The sequence below is a fragment of the Chrysoperla carnea genome, chromosome 5, assembly GCF_905475395.1.
Source record: "Chrysoperla carnea chromosome 5, inChrCarn1.1, whole genome shotgun sequence".
NCBI lineage: Eukaryota > Metazoa > Arthropoda > Insecta > Neuroptera > Chrysopidae > Chrysoperla > Chrysoperla carnea.
This window is the reverse complement of record NC_058341.1, coordinates 9,805,713-9,831,727: the sequence shown is the minus strand read 5'-3', so window position 1 is coordinate 9,831,727 and position 26,015 is coordinate 9,805,713. Positions and strand designations below refer to the sequence as shown.

Sequence of the window (26,015 nt, the reverse complement as noted above, 5' to 3'; positions counted from 1 at the left end):
GCACTACAATGCCATAGACAGACAGACAGACAGACATACATAGTGGCCAAACTTATAACACCCCTTTTTTTTGTTCGGGGGTTAAAAAGTAGTATTCAAATGGCTGAATTTTTATGATTGAATTTTTATGAAAATCTGAGTATTGTGTGTTTGAAGCCTTCAATTGTACAGTATTCGACAAAAATTAAGCCGCATTTCACTGCCAGCTCTATATACTTTTACCATAATCCTGTAAAGGAGCAACGTCCTTAAATAAAAAATAAAGAAAACTTGAAATTAATTTGCAAAAATTAGAAACAGATCAAGATCAAATTCAATTTTTATATTTTTCAATTGGTAACGCGATAATATTTTAAGATCATTAAATAAAAAAGCTGTAAAAATTATAATTTGTAATGTCTAATAACAAAACAATAATTATTATTAAATCTTAAAATAAATTAATTACTTCGTATACAACAATTATCACATCAGAGTATCCTTCTTATCTTTAAAAACAAATTTTTTTTTTCACTCTAAAAAAAAAAACATACAAATAATATATGTTGTTATCAGTTCATTTACCCACCAACAGATCAATGGCCAGAATAATTCTTTTTTTTAATTGTATTACTTAATATTTAGTTTAATTTATAATAATAATACATATTTAATATAATTAAATATTGTTTTATTAATTTAAAAAAATAAAAAAGATAATTTCAATTAAATTACTTTTTGAAAATTATGTTTTTAAAGATCAAGAACATATTATGTTTTAATTTTTTATTGTCTGTAGATATATTTTATGTAATTAATTTAAGGGTATTATAAGTTAAGTTTAACGTTCTTAAGAGAATTAGTATGACAATCGAAAGATCAAGTTGTAATATCATAGTCCAATATCATAGTTTCATACATTTCTTCTCGACTTTTTAATTTTCTAGAGTAATTAGAACTTCAAAGTTATGAAAAATCAATTCATTTGACTATTAGAATAATACTCTTTTCAATATTGCCTGAAATCGATCCGATAAATCGCTATTCGCATGGAATTCTGATCGATATCTCAGAAATTATGCATCCAATCATCAAACAAACCCGATGTTAAAAGAATTTTGAATTTGATAAAAAAAATTTGGTATTTAAAGTAATTTTAACGCAAAAATTACACAAAATCGTGTACATTTAACGATTGATCGAGTATTTTCTTTGATATCGTCCAAAATATATCTCGTTTCCTATTCCTCCAGATTTTTTTGTTCTACTTTAATCTATATTCAATAACCATGATTAATATACAAAACAATAATCTTATCCTAATTTAAATACACGAAGCTCAAAAGGTCATCACGAAATAGTATTAATTTTGATGATAAAAATTATTATTCCAAAGACTTGTATTTTTTTAAATAATTTTAGAGGGCAAACAGAATTTATTTTTAACGTCTACACATAAAATTTTATTTTAGTGAAAAACTAAATAGTTTGGAAAGATTTATTTTATTTTATCTTTATCACTTCCTTGTACAAACTATGCGCATTCATTAATCTGTTTTGGAAAAACTAAGGTGTGTCATTTTTCCGTTACGTAAATATCGCATAACTAAAATCCTTTTATTATAATGGTTTTTTATAACTCAAAGAAATAGGCATGAACTGTAGATTTTAGCATTAATGCGGTTATCTCAACGAAATGGACCTCGAGGCACCTGGTGCCCAAGATGGACGAAAGTAAGAAGCCTAAGAACGAAATATGTAACAAATTCTCGTAAAACTCCAAGAGACGGGGGTATACTGGCACCTGGATCTTCGGAGGCCATTTTTGTTGTGATATTCGAGTTCAGCATTCCCAAAAACTCCGGAGTAACAAAATTAGATTCATTTTTATCGATAGTTCATTTTCAGTTCTCATTTCTCCCTCATCACTTTTGATCACAAAGTTTGTAGACGCCCCTCACGAATCGAATGGAAATCGCATCCCCATCTATCTTACTACTCAAAACGCAACCAAAATTTGTTAAGCTGAAGTACGCTACCTTACCTAATAAGAAAAAAATATCGAAAATCCAACCTTTTTGAAAACTTTTTCGTGACATTCCTTTAGTTGAAAATTCTCGATTTTCAGATTGAAATCTAGTTTAAGTCGTTTTAAAACGTACAAGGAAGTTATGTGGCGTTCACTCTGCATATCAGAATTTTTTTAAATAGTAAAATAATAGAATTTTTTTAATACTCTAGGATTTAGAAAAATTTATAAGAGATAATTATTAGCAATTTTAAAAATAGCGATGATTCATATTCGCGTTACAATACAATAACGTTATTTGTTCAATTACATCAGTGTTACTTCCATTACTCTCAATCACTCTTAAATCTTTAACACAAACTTATCTAGTGGACATATTTCTATTTACGCGAGCTAAAATCTGTATTACTTTGAAATCAGTAATAGCTTGAAGTACTTAACTTCTACTTAACGGTTCGAACACTTAAATAAGCACATGAATGGTCCGTTATTTCGATTTACTGCGTAAATTTCTTACCCGAAAATTCCAAAAATTTCTTGGTCGAGTATACAGTTAAGAATTATATTTATGGATGTCGTGGGAATTCATAAAACTGTGTTTGGTTACGTTATACTTTTTTGTGGCTATTGCGATAAGATATGAAATAAAAAGTTTAAAGTTCTGTGTGTATAGTTATAGACCGTGAGCCTATAATGAAACGAATTTTCAATGAGTCTTTGAAGGATTGATAAAGTTAAGGACCGCAAAAATGACTGTTTAAATCGCGGCTTTAAATTTTTGTCTATCGAAGACATTTTTTGTGGGTCTAACAAATGATAAGAAGTTGTGAAACTATCGAAATGATTGAAAAATGGATTTAAATTTTCTGATTTATCCATACAATTTTTTAACAATTTTGATAGTTTCAAACTTCGTATCATCTATCAGATCCACAAAAAATGTCTTCGAAATACGAAAATTGAAATATGATTGCCGAAAGCCACGATTTAAACGTCATTTTTGTGTTACTTAACTTTATGAATATTTCAAAGAATCATTGCAATCAACCCTCCCAATGGTAGATAAAAAGAATCGGAAATTTCGCTTCATCGTAGGCTCATGGTCTTGAAGATGAGATAATTCGGTTTATTATTGAAACAAAACTGTATAATAATTTGTACATATAATAGTATCGGCCTGTGTTGATGTCACTTCGTATTTTTCCCGTTACAATTAATCGATAAATTATCAAAAAAAAAAACCTTAAAACATTGGCTCCACAAGATTCTGTTTTTAAAATAAGTATATATATGATAATTTAAAATATCGATGTGATGTTTTTTAAAATGGCCCCACCAAAAGAATATTTCTGCTTCCGTTGTTTAATTGAGCCAATACGTGCTGAGCAGCACGTTTTGACTTTTCATACAAAATATTCTTCACCTCGATGACGTCATATTGTGATGGTATCATGATAATGTAATGAAGTATCATGTATATATGGATAGCGTTTCTGTTTCTTATCGATTTTAAAAACGGCAAAACATTCCGTGAAGTGTATAAGCATTTGCTCTATATTTTAAAATGGTTAAAATAGCATTCTACACTGTTTCTACCATTGGGGAATTGTTTGAAAATGAAAATAAAAACCTGGTAATCATACCCCAAATTTGAAGTTTTTGATCGAAGCAAGAATTGAAAAATCAAAATTCTCTCTTTTAAATCATTTTCTTACATTTACGTCATACAAATTGTCTAGTTGACGAGTCACGTGACAGACGAACCACTTTGAACTATTATCTCAATCAGACAATCGCTGAGATATAGCAATCAGTTTCATTGACGCTATAAAATGGAATCCGGTATAGATCGGGCATGGCAAATGTCAATAACTTAATTTTGTGAAGATGGTCTCTAAAGTGGATTTTACCAGAAGAATATGATTATTAAAACAAGATTTTTAATTAAAATATGATTATTTTTTATTTAGTAAATTGGTTACTACCAGGAAATTGACAAAGCAATTATTCATAAATTATCAATTTATGAATGATCATAATAATTCGTGGTCGCCAACTATTTGTTTAATGTCAAAGAGTAATTGGACAAGTTTATATCAATAAAAAAAAATATTCAAATTAAAATTTTAAAAAAATTTACCATATTACGTCCTCTATATGTTGCCAATTTTGGAATCGATAAAGAAATATCGAAAGAAGAAATCGTGTAGTTAGAAACACTTAGTTTTGTCAGCGGCTTTTCGTAGATACGAAGCTGAATTTTATAAAAGATTGTAGCTAGTGAAAATTCTTAAAGAATTCCTTGAAAGCGCTATAAAATATAACGCTGAAAGATCGTTTAATTTTAAAATTGAGCTTTCTAAACTGCTATTTCGACAATAATAATTAGAAATGCAGCCTTAAAAATAAGCAAAAAACTTCATGGCAAGCTGAATCGCTTGAAAAAGTTTGTGACCTAGGTAAAAAATGGTCAGTTTTTGGTGTCGATTTTATTGTTGCACTTCTTTTGGTTTTACCTCCCAACTAGCAAACAAATCTAGTCGACAACAAACATAGTCGTTCCAAAATTGTTCCTTTACTTGGCGCTCATTTTTATTACTGCTCAATTCTCTCTCATTTTATGGAATGATTTTTAACGTGAAATATTTAGGAACACTCGATTTGGCAGAGTTGATCACTGGGGATATTTCTCCACACTTTTGAGTAGTACATAGAGGTAAAAATATTCGGATAAATTAACTTAAATTAATAATTTGAAACAACTGCGTGTGCTTGAACAGACAGACATATAGACAGACTGATAGACAATGAAATTATTATGATTATTATTATCGATAACTAATTTTTATTATTCAATTCAATGAAGTAATTATGGCTTTTGTTTTTATATGAGTTTAATTAATTAATTAAAAATATTTTTTTTAAATTCATTTCCTTGTTTTATAAATTTGATGGCTCATCAAAATAGTTTTAAATTATTTACGTATAGGTCATTCATATTAGAAGCGATAACCCAAAAATATATCGGAAAAGTACTTCAATGTTCACAAAGGTCGTTTGTGCATTAAAAGAATTTTAAGATTCATAGATAATAAGCTCTCATTTTCCAAAAAAAGCCATAGATCATTTTGTCATGTTCGTTAATCTTTGCCATCCTTGAAACACTTTGCTCTTCAGTTACCAACTTTATTCTAAAATATTCTGAAGCACTTTGTGATTCTGAAACACACAATTACATCCAGATTATTAATTCTAAGCATGAACAAGCAGTAAAAGAAGTAAAACATGAAGCATTTCGTCCTTTATTCATTTCTCAAAGATTGTCAAGTCATAATAACATTAATAAGATGCTTGCTTTTGGCTACAGCCTCATTGAAAATTTAAAGTAAATTACTTATTATGTATATTTCTTTAAATAATCATCAATTAGATATTATCAAAGATCTTAGATCTCATCATCAAAAAACAACAATATGAATAAACAAAAAAATTAGAATAAAACATAATTTCAATTTTATAACACACACACACACACACACACACACACACACACACACACACACACACACACACATGGTTGGTTCATGGTTGTTAAATGAACAGTTACATGACCAAAATTTTAAATAGAGAAAAAATATAGGTAAATTATTATTATCATTATATATTACTTCATATATTTATAATCATCAAAAATTATACAGAGTGGAACCACACGAGAAATTCGACAACCAAGATGGGACAATATTTGTAGGAATTAAAAATTTTGTACATAAAGGAGGTGAAATCACGTTTTTTTTTTTGCAAAAGTACCAAACGCGATATAATTTACGGGGAAGATTGTTGGTATCTTCAAAAAATCAATCGTTAAATTTCTGAAAGTAGGGAAAATCTATGCCTTCTCCTACTTTTTAAAGTTGTAAAGAATAATCGTTAAATATTATAAATGTGAAAGAAAGTTTGTTTTGTTTTTTGTTACGCTTTCACGAAAATACTACTCAATGGATTTTAATGAAACTTTACAATAATATAGCTCATAACTCATACGGCAAAATAACACAAGAAGCTTTAAAAGAATCATTGAATATTATTAGTGCCTTGCAATTCTGAAACACTCTATCCATTGTCATGACGACGTGACTATATCATATACATTTTTATCAAAAAAAGAAATATTAAGCTTCTTTTTTTCGGAAGACAAATATAATAATAATTAGATATATTTTATAATAATATATAAAATATTTTTCGTTTTGAATGGAATGCTGTTTCTATTATAAAAGAGTGTATTGTAGGAGGTCAGCATTATATTATTTATTATAATATAATAAATATATTGATGTTGGGTTCCTTTATTTTATTCTACTTTTGTCTGTGAACACTAAGAGTTAGTAAATATGTAGGTCAATCAAGCATCTTAAAAAAAATATCAATTTACAACATTATTTATTTTAATATAATATAATAAATAATAATATTTATAAATAAAATAACTTCCTATTTCCACTTAAAATATCTTTGTATCAATAAAACTGACTATAATATAATACATTTATTTTAATTTCTTTTGAATAAAATTAGTTTTGAGTAAATGGTAAAATGGTACGGAATGTTATAATTTTTTATTTTATTTTCTTCATCCGAATCTTTGCGAATTCTTCTTCGTTTAGTGTAGAAATACTTCTACATAGAAAATTACTGAACCCACCGTGAAAATTGAAAACAATCCATTCTAGTGCAGTTTTTCTTGATATCAGACAAGCTTTCTGATAGTTAATTTAAGAAAAACATTCCTGATTTGATACTTTTTTATTCATTTATAACAAAGACATAAACAATCTAGGAATTTATCTTTTCTGATGTTCCTCAAGGAAGTGTTTTAGGTCCAATGTTATTTATTTTCTATGTCAAATAGTACAAATAACTAACTGGAAGTTTATTTATTCCTTTTTATATTGTACAAAAATTGGTAAATGGTATACGGAATGCCATATTTTATTATGTTTTCTTAATTAGTACAGAAATGTTTTTTTTCTATATACAAAAATAAATAATAATAAATGTTTTCTATATAAAAATAATAGGTGATATACACAAAAGTTTATCCAAAAGTTTGAGAGTATTAATCAGCACAAAAAAATTAATAATAGAAAAACATTTTTCGAATACGTGTTCATAAGATGAACTAATCATTGCCTGCAGCACAATTATCTTGTTTTTCGATATTCCTCCTCGTTGTTTATAAAGCTGTTATTTCGATTTCAAAGAAATTTTGAAAAATATCTCGATGGTCGAAATTTATTGTGTTTTCCTTTTTATTTAATAATACTAATTACATTTTTTCTTTTGTTTCAGGTAAGAAAATTTTCTATATAATTACAAAAAAACCAATTGTAAGTAATCGGAATAGAAATTGTAAGTATTTCAAGTTTTACAGAAAAAATATAGCGGTAGATTGTCTAAAATATTAACTAAAATAACGGATCCCTGCTAATATGTAGGTTGAATTTGGGTTTCCTTGAACTATCTCAATAAGTATATGAGCATATTCCTCACGTTTGGAAAAAAATTTTCAAGATAAAATAAAGCTTCATATTCTATTTCTAGCCGTATTAATGGAAAGCTTTCATGATAAAAACTTTTTAAGATTATTCATATCGTAAAATCTTTTATAAAAATGTTAAATAAAATAAAGTATTAATTTTTTTTTTTTCGCAAATTAATGTTGGACTTTAATCTAGGATAATAATAACACAATATATTCTCACATAAAAAGATGACGTATTTAATAATTTCTACGGAAAAAGAGATATATATTTTAATAAATAAATATTAAACAACACATATTTAAAATGTCCAATTAAAATATTAAAAATATACAAATGATATATATATTGTAATAGTAAGTCAACTCAAATATAGTCAGAACTTACTCTGAAAGTTCATTAAACTTTTGAGTTAAGAGAGGAATTATTATAACATATTATTATTATGATTATTGTATTATTATTATATTGTTTTAAACTTCTGGTGTTGACTTATATGTTGATTTTGATTAAAATGCTATTATGAACTGTTTTTAAATATTATATGAACTAATGTAATTATTGCATGTGTAATTGTATTGAATGAATCCTGTGTTCTGTCCTATGTCCATTCAAAAACCGAATCGAAGTTTAATGCCTCCTTTAATAACACTAAGATTAATAATATTGACTAAAGTTCTTCACTACAAATATATAAATATATTTTATGTGGGTTAAGTTAGCTAATCACCTGTCATGCCTCCATAGAATGATTTTAGGGTTTTCGTAGAAGAATGGGAATATAATAAGAATTTATGGCTAATTAGTTGTGAAGAATTTATTCCCAAAATCTTCTCTTTTTTTCGTTTTTTTTTTTTGGATGCTTTGCTAACTTGATATACAGTTAGAAAAGCACGCCTTCATAAATGACTTTAGGGTTTTCGTAGAAGAGTTAGCAAAGCACCTAAAAAAAAGACAAAATCCGTATTTTCACAACAACTTATGAATAATTAGAGGCAAATTATCCACCAACTTTTGTGTCAATTCGTGACAGATGCTAACATGATGTACATCTTTTTTTATATTATTATAAATTTTTATATACATATTTTTGTCCTCATCTGATATGAATCCTTTCTTTTATGCATAGTTTTTCATTTGAAAGAAATCTATCGGTTGGTTTTCATGGGCAATTTTCTGTAGAGCGGACAATCAAAAAAATTATTCAGCAAGAGTTAAAAAGTAGAAATGCAGCTCTTGAATGTGAAATCAAACTTTTGGCTCGATTATATCTTGCTAAAAAGCCATCAATTTGAAATTTCGACTAAGGATAGGACTCTGAAATGAAACTTCGATTCCGTTAAATAGTTGTGGATATTAAATTTTCTAGAATTTTTTCTTGAATATTTAGCAAAAGTTTTAGCAATATGAAAATATTTATAATAACAATAGTTTAAGAGCCAAGTTTAAGAAAATAATTTTTCTAGAATTTATCAAGGAGTTTCCTAAATTTTTCCAGAATTTATCAATTTTCTTGATACATTGATATCATTCAAGCTGATGAACAGTAAATTATTTCTTCAATCTTGGTACCAAAGCATAAAAGTCGGACTTTCTGCCTCCCAGCAGAGACAGCAAGTACGTACTTTCGGCTGTGGATAAAGAAAAAGTATTTTTCACACCTCCAGTATGTTAATTAGGCATATTTTGATTATTAATATCTCATTCCACAGAAAATGGTGGAAATTTTTTTTTATTAAATACCGAATACTTACCTACTAATCTTATATTTCAATTTTACTGAATTTCTATGGAAAACCGTTTCAGAATTGAACTGTTTTATGGAATTATCGATTAGAGTTTATGTTTTTAACGAGTTTCATCCAGTAATTATAACAAATTTTTTTGTAATGATTACATGTGTGGATGTATGGACCATAAATTATTTTACTTATACAAAACCATACCAACAAATCATTTTAAATAATTTTTAATTTATTATCAATTAAAACAATTATTATTTTGTATGCGAAATATTTTATATTTTTGTTCATTAAAAATTTAATATATATTATTTAACTAACGTATGTTAACTTTATTAATATTATTTATTATTGCAACAAATTAATTTATATTTATAATATGTTTTAAAGTTTTTATTTTTCGATTATTTATTTAATTAAAGCAGTCCTGGGTGTCCATTGACCCCGGGAATATTCGAAAATTGAACATAAACAGTTCCTGAAAAAAAGAAATCCAATTATTATCCTACAGAAATTGGAATTTATGGGAAATGGCAATGATAAAAACCAATTTAACGTGTATTAAATAAAATATTAATTTTTACCAAGTTTATTTTAGAAAAAAGCGAATTTTGACTATCTGTAAATTCCAATTTGAGTAATATTAATCGAAAAATTCGCAAAATTATTAACGATAGTTAACGAAATCCTTGCTCAATTGTACGTCGAATTGAAAAACCGTCCTGAGAATATATTTCTATAAATCACTCCGTTCATCAATTGCTATAGTTTTTTTGATAGTGAATTATATTATAACTTGACGATATAAGACAAAAAGTAAGCATACAATTTTTCGATGTCTGACGTAATTTTGAAAATATGGAAAATTAAAAATTTTCTTTAATCATTCAGCTTTCGATATTTCGAAAACCAAAGCAGATATCGGAAAGTTTTATTCTTATTTTTCGTCGACATTCATGAAGTTATAATAAAATTCATCATCAAAGTTGAAAATAAGATAAAAATAATTTTAACCCTAAATCTACCCTACTTGGTACATCCCTTATAAGGATGGAGACACTTTTTATTTTCTATGTCATTGCTTATATGTTTATTTTATTTTAAAAAGTTTTTTTTATTTGTTTGCATTCGTTCCAAGTGAAAATTATCAAAAACTTTCAAAATAGTTTGTTGTTTGAAATTTCTCCAAAAAAGCAATGTATTTGATATCGATTTTCAATGATTTTCTTGAGAATTTGCATAGATACCTAAGCTGAACTTTAACCACATATTCTTTGAGTAAAAGTCTACCTATAATTAATTTTTGAGCCTTTAAATCAAATATCTTGTATCGTCAATGAAGTTTTTGGTAAAAATTGCCATGAACAAAACTGAAGAAAGACTAAACTTCAAATGGCGCCTTGCATTATTTTTTGAATAGACAAACACAATTTTGTTAGAAAAGGAAATTGTTAAAATTATCAAATCCACCAACGCACGTAAATTATGGTCTGACTACCTACAACGTTTTACATAATTTTTGATAAAAATTCTTTATACAATATTTTCCTTTTTATCCACGTACTGGAAATGATAAATATTAAAAATAGTTTCTTTTTTAGAAATCTCTCAATAAAAAAAAAAAAACAAATTTTATCATAAAAAATTTGTGAGCAAAAAAAAAAAAACTTCATCATATATTAACATCACACAAAAAAAAAAGTTGTTGAAAAAAAAAACAGGTGGGCTATGTTCTGTATTTAGGAGAGAGGCCCACTCTAAAACACTCACATACATATAAACTTACATACTTGTACAAGTATAGTGTAGCAAGTTCAGTGAACTTCATTTCATTTAGTTTTTATAATACAAAGTGTTCACTTTAATCTTGGTGGCTTTTTGGGTAGCATTTTTAATAAATATTTTATATATGTTATATGTTATTATTATTTAAAAATTGTGTGAATATTATATTTAATATTAATATGCATTAGTGATGTGACGAGTATTCGTACTCGCGAATATTCGCATATATTGCAGCAGTCGCAATCGCAAGAAACAATGCGAATCTTTTTGACAAAAATAAAAGAAATTATGTAGTCTTGGTAGGGACAATAAAATCGATGCCAGCGCTTCCAGTGAAAAATTTTGGCGATAAAGGAAGCTGTTATAGAAAATGTCAAATTAAAATTATTGAAAAATACTAATTAAATTAAACTTAATGTATTAAAAATTGTGAAAATAAGAAATCAAATTGCACAAATATTATTTTTTAAATATAAATTATCATACTTTTTTATTTAAATTTGAGAGACAATAATATTAAATTTTCAATGTAAGTCATAACTGCAATCCATATCGTTGTCATGGAAACGAAACCCGCGCACGGTGCGAATATGGGATATGAAAAAACAATTAATAACTCCACTAATATGTACCTTACTCATAGTTTTATATCACTTTTTAATCACAGTTAAAGGACTTCCTCAAAATTATCATGTCCCCCCATGTTCTCAAACCAAAATGTTCTCAGATCGTTCTGAACAAAAACTCTCACTTCTGTGAAACTTTTTCAAACCGCCTTCAGAATGTTCTTCGGATCGTTCTGACCAAAAGCTCTCACGGATAATATTCCGGGATCCTTTGACTGTTGGAGAAATGCAATTATAGCAATAGCTGTTGTTTCTAAAGGACTTATACGAAGGATTCTTTTACGCTAGTGAGGAATTTTATTCATTAAGTTAATATATAATAATTTTTGAACGCTTCATTTGAAAGTTAATATTCGCATTCGCGAACATTGGAGATAAACATTCGCATTCTTGTACGCATTCGCAAATATACAAAGTGTAAAGTGCAACCAACATTCGTCTCATCACTAATATGTATAAGGTTTGGTGTGGAGTATTCATGCAACTTCAATATACACTAGAGCTATGATATTTAGGGAAACGGATTTAATAGAAAACTGCAGAGGTTGATTCCGATTGATTCCCGTTGTAATCTAAATCTAAATTCTGAACAGATTTTATTCAGTGTCATTGCTTTCGTCGGATTCAAAATTGAGCAAAGTGTTTGTTATCGATTTTGTTTAACTAGAAAAATATGCCAAAAAAAAAAGAAACAAAATTATAAAAATCGTATTTATTTAAATCGTCTGCTTTTTTCGAGAAGCATTATTCGAAATGAATTTTAACCGTGACATCATTTTCGCCATGTTAAAATTACGAAATTTGAACCGATTATTTCACAGTGTTGCCTGTCATTTTGAAAATATGACGTGATCAATTCGATGTGGTTACGTCTCCTCCAACATACACCTCCATATTGCAAATTCCATACTAGTCTTGAACATGGTTGTAACAAAAAATATTAAATTTTGTTTTTGGTAAGTTTTGTATTAAATAAAACTGTATAGCAACCAGCAAAATATTGTTATTAATAATATCACACGTACAGACATTACCAGGCACCAATTTACTAGAAGTCACTATATAGTTTCACGTCGTAGGTCCCACTATAATAATTTTTATTTAGAAAGATTAATGGATTAAAGTATTGTTTTTTTTCCTTTTTTGCGAAATGAAAAATGAAATTTTTACTTGGATTTAAATTATTTCAGAATTAATTCTAAAAAAATATTTGCTGAATTACTAGCATTTTATATTCCTAAATGTTTTTAGTTGAGGTAATCAAAATAATCTGTTAATCTTCATTTAGGATTAAACTGCCTGCTTCGCATTGTTTATTGTTTTATTTTCAGCGAATTTTCCGAAAGTAAAAGATTGTTGATAAAGTATTTGGTTTATTCCAATTCATTTATTCAAAAGCAATAGCTCCATTTCCTTCGACAATTCGCTAATAATTGTATGCCATTTATATTTGAATATGATATCGGTCACGTTACCAATCGCAGTTGACACGTAAATGGTGTAATATTGATGTCCAATTTTACACATTTTTCACAGCAATTCTGGTCGTTTTTCGCCAATAACACGCTGAATGTTGTATTCCAACCGTTTTTGGTTTATCGGTCTAGACATACCCTCAAAAGAAAAAGTGAGGAAAATACTCCAAATGCAAGCAGTCGTGAATATTTGTATTTATTTCATTTTGACTGCCAAATTGATGGTAAGAAACTTGTTTGAGACCAGTCGCTAGCCCGAAAATGTCACTTGGAAGCCACTGACGTTATTAAACGTTCTTTATTTCCATTATCATTTAACATCGAAGTTACACTTACTACTTTAACAACATTTTTTTTCTCAATTACGTAAAAAGCTTCAATAAAAAAAAAAGGTTATTTAGGTTAATTGAAATATAATCAATTTACGAATTTTTAATTAACATATTTACTAATTAATATAATATACAGACTGTTTATAAAAAACGTTTTTTATTAATGATATGTTTTCTTATTAAAAATATGTGATATTTGATGATGTAATATTAAACCCCTTTCATAGGCCCCCTCGAATATCGAATACAAAATATATTTTATTAACACTAATTAATCATTATTTAAATTAATTGAGTCAAACAAATTAATTTTAAAACATTATTATTTTTTTTTACAAATTATTTTCATTATATAATAATTAAATGGAGAAGTTGCTTATAGACTAAAATTGATTATACTAAAAAATTTGCTATTTTTATTGGAAAAGTTGCTGGAAACGCTACTAAGTACTAAGCAATTAATTGAGAACACATTTCTATCGGTTTTATTTTGTCTGGAGTTTTCTGGAATTAACTATTTGATATAATACTGTATATTTGGAGCACTTAGGGGAGTGTGAAAGTACGTTTTGCAAGCAAAAACAAGTTGTGCTATCTGTGTAATCCGCGAACTACTGCAAAATTTTGGTACTTTATTCAGTTTTTGCAGTTCAATAAAAAAAACAATGAGCTTTTGACATTAGTTGCTACCAACATTTTCAAAGTATATTAGATTTGAAACAATTGAAGCCAACCCACACCCTCGTATATTTCTAATAGTTTTTGAGATATTAGGCTTGAAAAATTTATTCACGGTTTTCAGAAATGATAAAATTTGGAGTTTTGCTTATGTTATATTCTTAGAGATCGAACCAAAATTTAGATGTAAAAAAAGGTTTCGATAAGCAGGATAAAGTTTTGAATATTGCAAATCTATTTGTTAACCGATTAGTTCTGTCTGACCCTGTCTGAAGCTGTGCCTGGAATATGTTTAATCTGTACAGGCTTTTCAAGGGCAAAATCTTCAAAAAATTAACAAAAATTTGTTTTCTATTTCTGTGAAAATTACGAAAATCAAACTAATTTCAACGTATTGTCAGTCTTTTTCAAACTGTGACGATGTTACATTTATTGGATTTTAAATTTGAGCATTATGAAGCTCGAGATTTCTCGAGAACCATAATTTTGATTGTATTTTTACCGGTGGCATTGTTTTGCCATCGTCAAAATAAGATTAAAACGATGTTTTCATTGAAATTGGAGGACAAATTATTGTATCGAATTTTTGCAACTTTCTTAACGGGTACTCTCTTGACCATCGTCAAAATTAGAATAACACGATGTTTTCATTGAAATTGGAGGACAAATTTTTGTATCGACTTTTCTTCGATTTTTGAACTTTCTTAACGGGTTCTCCCTTGAATTTTCTCTTTTAGGTCAGTAAGTCAAAATCAAAACTTTCGATTTATTGTTGTTTACTATCAATTTTCCAATTTTGCAGCAAAGAAAGTAAAAAAAATCATCATCCAATTTTTCAAACAACACACTCTATATACAGACAAAGTGTAGTGAACTTATTTCAAAATTTTTGTTCCGATATCGGATACTAAACTTTTTTTTATACAATATTATGAGAGACGAACAACGAGAATGATTTAACAAAAAAAAAAAAGAACTTTTAAAAACTCGTTTCCCACCGCACTCGACGCCGCTCCATACACACCAACAACAATCTCCACCACAAACATACATACAAACATATACTCTTAAAAAGTATCATATGATATAAAAATAGAATAATATTTAACACACTTTATAAAATATATCAGTTAGTTGGACGACGCGGCGGCGCACGAACTCAACTTAAGTATATTTTGTTGCGCGCATTCAACACACAAAACAAAACGTATACTCACAACAAACGAAACATACTTCTCTTAGCATACTCTCAAACAACACAACAGCATTTTTACTTTGCAAAAAAAATACTTTTTTCTGTTTTTCACCACTTATTTAATTTTATTTTGTCCATTCACTTTATAATATAAATGCGTAAATATCGTACTTCTTCTAAACGCATATAATTTACACTTCTCTCCATGTTACGAGTCGTGTTGGACAAATCAAACAAAAAAAGAAAATAAGCAAAATAGTCTCATCTCACTCACTTCTCTGTGTGTGTGTGTATTTGAAAAGGAACAGTTTGATTTCATCTCCTCTTAAATAAAGTAAAAGGGACAAATAACTATATTCTGACGTTTATTTTAAATAAAAACAAATGAACACACAATTTATTATTTATTTATTGATAGTGTTTTGTTATTGTCATGATGAGTATTTACTCAACATAACACCGTTCACACTACTGAAATTGAATTTAATATCAAATATTTAGTAGGTTATACATCTTTATTTAACATATTTAGTTGTGATTGTGAACTGAGTGAGACAACTTCATCATTTTATTACAATTAAAAAAAAAGCGCAAACCACGAAAGTAGTTCTTTATAATAAATATTTGTTGTCATCTTTATTTCACTTATTATTTATATAAATAATACGATCTCATTTATTTAAACAACAATTATATAAATAAACAATGAACAAAAATGATTTTATTTTAAAATATAAATCATGTGTTATTTTTTTTAAATTTTTGGATAAAATTTGTTTGTTTTTTCGAGGGTATTTAACTTGAATTTTTTAATTAATTATAAATATTAGTGATGTTTTAATTTTTGAGGAAGTGACAGTTTTTTTTAAATTTTAATTAAAAAAATTTTGGAGAGTGAATTTTTTTTGGAGTGTGTGTTTAATAATAAAATGCATTGTTTAGAAATACGTAATTTTTGTATGGATTGTGATAAATTTTTAAATAAATATAAATCGCCAAAATGGAGGTAATATTTTTTTTATTTTTTTGTTTAATTTTATAATTTGTAACAAATTATGTAAATGAGTATTTAATAATTTTACTTTTTATATTTTTCTTAAAGAATTTTGTTTAAATATTTACATAATTTGTTAATTTTTCTTATTGAATTTTATTTTTGTTTGAAGATTTTTTTTTGTTTCACTTTTTAAAGAATTATTTACAGTGAATACCATCCTTAATTAAGAAAATTAATTAATTTTTGAATTAAATAAATTTGTTTTAATTTATTCATATCAAAAGAAACTCGAATTGAATCGATAAATGATGAAAAGCAATTTAAAATATGTTTTCAATTTCTATAATACCGGCTTTTAATTATGGTTATTTTGACATTCTTAACAAATTTTATAAATTTTGCTGAAATGAATTAAATTATATTCATATTAAAGTAATTTTCACTAAAATCAATTTCTAGAATTTTACTAATTTTGAAATGTCATTATCAGAGCCCAAACGAAATAGAATAGTATTGAAGGAAATATTAAACATAAGCCTAAAGCTTGTAACGCTTAGAAATATAAGTGATGAAACAAAGTTTTGGTACTTTTGATCACAAAATCACCAAAATAGTTAATTTCTATTTGCCTTTTTTTCTGTCTGACTGCCAATATAAAAGTATGTTCAAGATATTTAAACAATTAAATATCTTAGTTATTATCTTCAGAATGTTAAACTTGTTTTAATGCGTTTAATACGAATTCATACAATTTGTAAAATAGGCAAAAGTTGGAAAATTGGATGCACTTTCAAAATTTTAAACTATTTTGATACTTTTCTTGTCATTTGTTTTAAATATCGCAAATGTGTTTACATAATGTGTGTCATCTATCTTTTAACATTAATGACAGCAACCTCATTTTTCTAAGTAACCAAACTTTAATTTAATCAATTTTTCTATAGAAAATTAAAAATTATTAGATAATTTTCTTAAGTTTCGAATAAATCAATGAGACAAAAAACATTAAGGTATTCTTTGTTACCTTAAAAAGATTCCCAGACATGTTGAATGAACAAATGACCCAGACATTTTATTATTCCCGAAAAAAACGTATAATACAAATTTTCTGTAAAAATATATCCAATTAAATTACAAAAGAAATGCTAATAAAATATAATTCAATTATTCGCCTTCAATTTCCTGGTTCATTTTTATCAAAACATGCGTATCTGCAGACATGATCGTAAAAAAAAGAACGAATTGAAACGACCGACTTATACGGGTTGAGTTCATTAAAAAATATATAAATATATAATTCTTGCAAAAAAAAAAAAAAAAATCATTAATTTTTGAAATGGCTTGTCAAAAATACTCTTTCACCTCTATATATACAGACCAGTTTATATTGTGGCATTTTGACACTTTGAGGCATTTCCAACAGTAGCACGTAACATATTTCCTGATTCAATTCCCGTCATTCTATTTGCTCCAATTCTGACTTTATCCTGAGAAAGTCATCTCATCTAGCATCTTCTTAAACCTCAATAAATCTTCAATCGTTCCTTCGTATCTTTCTATCGATAAAAATTTGTGAACCATGGTACATGAGCTCTGAACCATGGTACAAGATCACACATCCATGTACCTAAAATTGCTCGCGTCGATTGTACTCGAATGCTGTACGAGAATACGGTATGATAGCTTATTCAAAAAATAACCAATGACTGACGTTAAGTAAATAAACAGTCAGAAGATTCCATTATTTTTAATTTTTTATTAATAATTGTATTTTTAAATTATTCGAAAACAAAACCACATTGGCAATCAGTCGTCAGCCTATCTGTATTCTCATAAAATACTCTTCTTTCAATACAAATGTGGTCTTTCAAATAAAATTTTCTTGAAAGGCATTTCAAAAGATTTTAGATAACATCAACTTACTACCCTCACGATTTCGAATGAATTAAAATCACCTGTATATAGAAGTTCTAAGCGTATTTTACACCACATTGAATGTTTATAATATCGATGAAAAGAAGGTGAACAGTTTTTAAACATAAAAATTATAATAAAAAAAAAAGAAACACTTATTTCAATTATATAAATCTCTTGACATACCAAAATGTTGATGCTGTAATGTAACACAGATCAACAAAAATATACTTATTATATTATTTTATTCAGACATATCCGAACTGGATTTAGTGAAGTAACAACTTTACTTAATAAATAAATTAAAATCCGTTATAAAATCTTGATGAGTGAATTAAAATATTATTTAACTCATTTAACTTAACTTACATTTACAAAAAAAAAAGTCAGTCATATTTAACACATCCTGTCCTAAATTTTACCACTTGTCTTGTCCAATTAAAGATTCTTTAATAGTGTCCACATTTAACCCGTCAGCGCTCCCACATTTTGTTAACGCTCAAGTATTGTTTCTTTTCTTGTGAAATAAATATCTTTACAGTTCAAATATTTTTCAGAATCTTTCAAATCAAGCATGTATCTTTTAACATGACTTAAGTGGCTTTATCTGGAAATTACTTTTGAATAGCCTAAATAAGTCCTAAAGTCTTACTTTTCAGCGAAAAAACATAAATTCCTTTTTAAAAAATAAAATTGCATAATGTTGTTATATGTATGCATTATGAATAATAAAATTGGTGGGAGCGCAAATAAATATGTGTTACATGTTAAGAAGTGATATTCCATTCGATTTAATTGCACCTCCACAATTTATTTACTACAATTCAGAAGTTGGATGGACGAATTGGGGCATAAGTTTATAAGTGTATTTTGAGAAAAATACGATAAAAAAAGATATTTTGAACTAATTTACGTTCAACACAAATATATTTCTCTGAAAATTGTTTATATTTTTTAAGGTTTATACTATCTTTTTTTAACCTCGAAATAATTTTATTCGTACTTAAAATTTTCAACATTTCCAACACATAGTAGTAGTTAAAAACGTCTATTTTAGGACAAAATTTGTTCTTTATGTTCCAAAAAATATTATTCTCGAATTTCACAATCCCAACGTCGAATGTCTCATTCGAGAACGACAAGTCATTGTAGTGAAATATTTGTTAGTTTTAAAACAAATTGAGATCAATTATATTTTTACTTTTGATATCCAAGCTTTTCAAGTATCACCAACAAATTTCATCGCTAAGGATTAAATATGAAAATATATACAAAAGAAAATTATAATTCTACTGAATAATTTTTAGAAAGAAGAATAAAACTTTGGCGAAATAAAAACCTGTGGTGATATCGATTTAAACAGTGAAATCTTTTATATTTATAATTTATTGAATAGTTTCAAAGAAAGTAGCGTTCTTTTCTTTTTTTACAATATCTAAAGTAAAATGATCGAGAAAGTTTGCACGCCATTGAAATAATATGTTTCTAGAAATAAATTATTCTATCAGTGTACAACGATGAGTGGCTTTTTGAAATAATTTCGACATTAGTGATTTTTTTTTTGTACATTTATAATTTGAGTCATTCTATAAAAAGGTAACTTTGATACTGTAAATTTTGGTGCATTTGCATATTTTTGAATTTTATTGCACTCCTAAAGTGTTTTTTTTGATTTTTTTTATCGATTTTTTTATGTTGTCAACGTTTGAACTGATTGCATATTGCTTTTTTGGAATAAATCAGTAAAATCTTAACAACAGTTAATTCAGAATTTGTACAGTTAATTTAACAAGCCAAAAATGGGTAATTTATTTCTAAAAACATGCCTTTCAACTCTCCAACTTTTTTTTTTTTCAATTCTGTCGAGAAAATTTTCTAACATCGTAAACATCTTTGGGAAGCAGTGAGTTTTACATGGTTCACCCTCGAAATTGCAAACTTTGCAGCTGATTATTTCGCAATCTAAACGACAAAACATTCGGAGTCTGTGAATATAAAATTGGCTAAATATTTGGGCAAGTACTGTCATGCTGGAAATGCCTTAATAACAAATATGTGCAATAATTAACATTCCAATTATATTTTCCACTTTAAAAATTATTTTATTGCGTAAATAAAAATTTAATTTCTTTATATATTCACAAAAATGAACAAAAATTATTCAATATTTAAAAATTTCTTTGTGCATGAAGTGTTTAAAATGAATTAGGTTAATCGGGATTTTATCGTAAAATATGTTTGTAGAAAAATATTTATAAATAAAACATATCGTATAAATTCCACATTACTTCCATATTCAGTATAAAAAAAATTACATGCTTGTGAAGAATACTGTTCAAAGATCCGATAACGCCTCATCATACCCAAAGGCGGTCTTAGGATGTTTTGCAGGTGAAATTTACGAAAATTATAATCATTTTAATGTACAACGTCCATATTTATTGATTTACGACTAAAATACTAAACTCCGCTGTTATAAATATATTGAAGTTGGAAATCATATTGCATTAAAACAATCAAGATAAGGTTTTTTATAAATGAAAAAATTAAAATTAACACGTTATATAACGCACAATCGTACCATAGGTACACGCCTACATAATAATATTAATTATTATTATTATTGCTTATATGCATTATTTTGTTAGTATATTATTATTAAACAGAGTGATACATAAGTAGATATATTACTAGACAATTATAAAAAGTTTTAGTCGTTGATTTGTAACATATTTTGGTTATATCAATTTGTAAACCATCATGTATTTTTAAACATGTATTTTTGATATTGGTGTTGAACCTTATTTGAAAACTGTTCATAAATATCTCATTTTAAATTGATCTAAGGTCGATCTTCACCCATCTGATATCAGATGAGGCATTTTTATTATGAAATTCATGGCTATTTTAAATTAAATCAATTTTAATCATACCTTTATTTTTCTTCTGATATCAATTTCGATTGGTTAACAGATCGGTGTAGCTACCTATATTGATTGAATCAATCGAAATTGCATCCGTTAACCAATCAATTAATATCCATGAACACTTTTCGATAGAAAAACTATGATAGACGTGTTTATAAATCAATAAAATTTCATAAAAAATATGTCTCATCACCAGATGGGCGGTTCGACCTTACACCGTCTGTAAGGTCGAACTTCATCCTGTACTAAATCATTGGTTGATAATAAAGAAACTAATAATTTGTATACTTGTATATCCACTTTGGCCACACTCTGTATTGAAATATTAATATGTGTATGTGTGCATATAAGCATTATGACACCTTAATCAATTTAAGTAATCTTTTTTAATATAGAAAAAACACCAATTACATGCTTTTATTATTTATTAAATTGAAAACAAATTAAATTGTAGTTTATTACACTCCAATTAATAATATTATAATTAATTATTTATTCTAATAAATATTTAAAAATATTAATAATAAAGTTTTCATATATTATGAAAATTGTTGGGTGTTTTGTCTTTTAAGTGTTATTATCAAAACGGATTTCCCATTTATCTTTAAGTGAATTACATTTTTCAAAAATTCATCGTTGACCAACTTTTGCATGGTTTGGGTAACTTTTATTTCAATCCTCTAAAACAAAATAAATTGGTTAGAAAAACTTTTGAACGATTTCTCTTTCGAAAAATTGCAACTCATTGTCAAAAGTCTGTTCACGCTTTGAAAGAAAACATCTGGCAATATCATAGCAGTACTGACAACATAAAAAAAGCCCTAAAGTTTACATTCACCGGAAGAATTTTGTAATTGACACGAGACAATAAAATTAATTCCTAAAAATAAAAGTTCCACAGTCGATAAACCACCAAATTGAAATTGTTTATCAAAAAAAATAATAATAATAATATCTAAAAATATAATCAAAAATTTGTAATTTAAAAGATTACAACGGTCAGAGACCTTTACACAATAAATAAATATATACCTTAAAAATTTTTTATTTTAATTTTTTTTTTTTCAAATATAAAATTCTTTTGTCATTATATCACATACAGAAGTCAGTATCAGTAGTTATCAGTCTAGCGTCAGATAGAGTATTTGACATTAATTTAAGCAGCAAACGTTGTGTTTAACAACTCTGTTCTCTATGATTTTCGTTTACTCTAAGCAATATAAATAAAAACTGCCAGACAATTGCTAGCACCGCGCCAAATTTTATTCTAAAATTTTTTTAAATCAAATAAAGCAATTTTATTTTGCCAGGCAAAAATTTGATTGCTTTACAAGTCCTCCTAAGTTTAATAAGAAAAGATACCTTCGAAATTTTCGTCATTTTCATTGAGGACGATACCAAATAAGAAGATAATTGAATAAGAAAATATGAAAACCATCTTATCTAATACTGAACAAATTATTTGATACTCAACTTAAAAATTACAAGAAGCTCTCAAATTTTCTGCCGTTCTGCTATGATTGTTAAATTCTACGTCTGGTCCTAGATCTTTTCGAAGAATATAAGTGTGAGTAAGACGTGTGTATCGCTCATTGTCTTATTATAGTTTATTATTATCTTATCATAAATATAATATTTGTAAGTCCAGACAGTTCAAATTTCTGACACAACAATTTTTAATGTTATTTACTCACCTTACAAAAAAAAAATTAAACTTTATTTTATTAAATCTAATAACACAATGGTTCTAATCAAGTTGATATTTAATAAGTGATATTTACGTGATTTTAATATACCAGGAGCCATAAACATGTCAAATAAGTTTTTTTATATTTTAAAATTTTTGTTTAGCTGTTACAGATACCATTGATATTTTTCTAAATATTTCCATCAAAATTTTGTTAAATGTGTCCATTAATCACCTAATTAGTTCATTTCCTTCTGTCCGTCCGTCCGTCATGACGATAATTCAAAAACGAAAAGATATATCAAATATAAATAGACAATAAAGATATACAGAAGAGAATAAAAATTTTAGATTATTTTTGTGGACTATTATGCTAAAATTTAAATTATGTGTTTAACATTTACTAAATATGAATATTTTAATATAAAATTCATATAATAAATAATTTTTTTTTTTAAATAATAACAGTTTCGCATAACCGTTATTTATAAAACAAAAATTTATGCTGTCAGCTCTTAATAGATTATTGCGATTGATTAGACAAGCAAGCGTGTAAGCTAAAAAAAACTAAAAAATCCTAACTGTCGTGCGTCTGCTTCATTTTATAATAAGCCATGATCTATCGATCAGATTAAGCCTGCGGAACCAGATCAAAAACTTTATATGATTTAGTAAATTATTGTTATTGATTAATTTTACAGACCGAAATCATCCTTCAAGGACTACTTGCTATTTGTACTTGCCGATTATGTCAGATTTATGGAAATCGAGTTTTTCAATAAAATTTTTGGGGAATCACAAATAGAGTAGGCGTTGGGTTTTACCAATTATTAAATAACTGCATTTAATATTATTACATCATGCACTTAATATATACCAAGAGCCAAGCCTGTAAAATTTTGAACTTAATTTAGGCTTCTGGCATTAGTACAGACCAATACCGAGTTTTCAGTAAACACCTTTTGTGTGGACCTTCTTAATCGCAACTAACAAAGAGAGGTGTTATTAGATTAACGTGCTTGCGTTTCTATGTACCTTGTGTATCTGTGTGTCTGTCTGTGACATCGCAGCTTCTAAATGGATGAACGATTTTTTGAATTTTGAAAATTAATTTAATCCAGAATGATTTTAAATATGTTTCAACTTTGAGCCTAGGTTTTCGTACCCCGATGACGACTAGAAAAAAGTTGATATTCTTCAAACGGCTGACTTGAGCAGATTTTCTTGAAACGCAGCTAACAACACACACGATCAAATTACCTTTAAAATAATTGGTTCATTTGTTTAGGTCCTACGATATCACAAAATAATCGATCAGACCTAATTTTTTGCCGGAAATGATTTCAAACTCGTTAAGAAAAGTATGAAAAAATTCTAAATGTTAGTATGGCATCTGACATCTCTTTTCTTTGATACGGCCTTCAGGTTTGGTGGCTCTTGGTATAATAGAAATCAAAAAACAAACTCATTTAACGAAAAATGTAGGCCAACGAAACAAAATCTTGTTAACCAAATTGTTTTGTTTAAAGGCAAAATGGCCAGTATATGGAAAAAACCGTCTAGTCATAAGCATCATTTTGTGTATAAAACATGTTTCAGTGCGACAAATTTGCTGAATTAATGTGTACTGGACCTAATTCATAAAAAAAAAGTTCTATGCAATTTGTATTAATTAAAAATTATTTGAAATTTATTAGATTTTAAAAGTTCAGGGCTAAGAGGAAATTAAAAATTTACTTCTAAAGAAATCTATACATTTTGTATGCTAATTGTTGCTAATTTATAGTTTAAAATAATATTTAAAAATATGTAAATATCTAAAATTTGTCATTATTATTTTGGTGTTAACTATCCGTGTTGCGTTAAAATTTATAAATCTTTATTGTGATTAAATTAAAAAGTGTTCAATATATAATTTGTTTAAAGGTAAAATGGACAGTTCAGTCTAATCGATTAGTTCAAATTGGTGAAATATAGAAATATTGGTCTTAAAAGTACGTGTGATAACTTGTTGGTTGCGGAATGATTTCTAGAAAATGTGTTGGAAGTGTTTTTCAGCACATAAAAAATTGTAAAAGTTATAAATTTGTCTTGTTATAAACATCAGTTTCTATAAAATATTTTTTCAGTGCGACAAATCGTTTTTACTGCATTAGTGTGTATTGGGGGCTTAGCTTTTCAAAAAAAATTCTATGCATTTTATTTTAATTATAATTTCTTAGAAACGTATTATATTTTAAAAGTTCAGGGCCAGGAGGAAATTAAAAAATTGACTTGTTTATGGTGGAGTTTCCAAAAAAAAAAAAAAATCTATGCATTTTTTTCATGCAAATTTTGATTATATAAAAATATGCAGGATATCTTAAACTTATCATTATTGTTTTAGTGTAAACATCTAATCGTGTTGCGCTAAGCTTTTATAAATCTTTGGTGTTTTTCAAAAGTGTTAAATACATTGTGATCACATGAAAGGTCGTGCGTGTTGTCAATGATCGATTCTATTATGGAGATATCTTAAATTTTATTTAATAATCTTATTTGTTTTCTTATGGCAAAGTTCGCGAAAATATGGGTTTCAAGATGGTTTGATTTTGAAAATTGCTGATTTTAAAATCTAGCTTTTTAGTATTATCATTAAATCAATACGCCTTATATCTCTTTTCTGGTTCAAAAACATTGAAACCTGTTATGTGTGATATAATTTATAGTTGTAAAAAACTTTCAAAGTAATTTTCCCAAATAACGACTACATAATTTACTGATAATGGCTTCAGCAGTTGTGAGTGGAGTGAAAAAAGTTTGTTTTGCGCAAATAAACAACGGTTTTGTACTTGAAGAAGGCTCACAAAATCATCGACCAATTACTGAAAATACGATAGAAAAGAAGTCAGAAAAATCAGAAGATACAGTTAAACTAGACAAAAAAGGAGTCGATTTGCATAATTTGAAGACTAAGCCAATCAGAGATATTAACTCAAATGGATTCGAGAAAATTGAAAAATCTCTGCTCCCAAAAAACTGTCAAAAGTAAGTAAAAAGAATTTTACTTCACGTTGTGTTTCGAGCAGTATGGTACAAAAAATCGTACGGCTAAAAGGGATGTACG

At 27.0% G+C, this 26,015-nt stretch overlaps 1 protein-coding gene across 3 annotated transcripts in view; it reads left to right on the top strand.

Annotated features, from left to right (window-relative positions):
* LOC123299586 (ABC transporter G family member 9) overlaps nt 1-26,015 on the top strand; it is a 153,009-nt gene that overhangs the window by 81,048 nt on the left and 45,946 nt on the right. For 2 of the 3 annotated variants that reach the window (XM_044881836.1, XM_044881835.1), the window contains exon 1: nt 25,654-25,936. The exons of the other annotated variant lie outside the window; for it this stretch is intronic. In XM_044881836.1, the coding sequence (XP_044737771.1) occupies nt 25,674-25,936 (263 nt within the window). In that variant the 5' untranslated portion in view covers nt 25,654-25,673. Of the gene's footprint in view, nt 1-25,653; nt 25,937-26,015 lie in introns of those variants that run through there. 3 annotated transcript variants of the gene reach the window in all.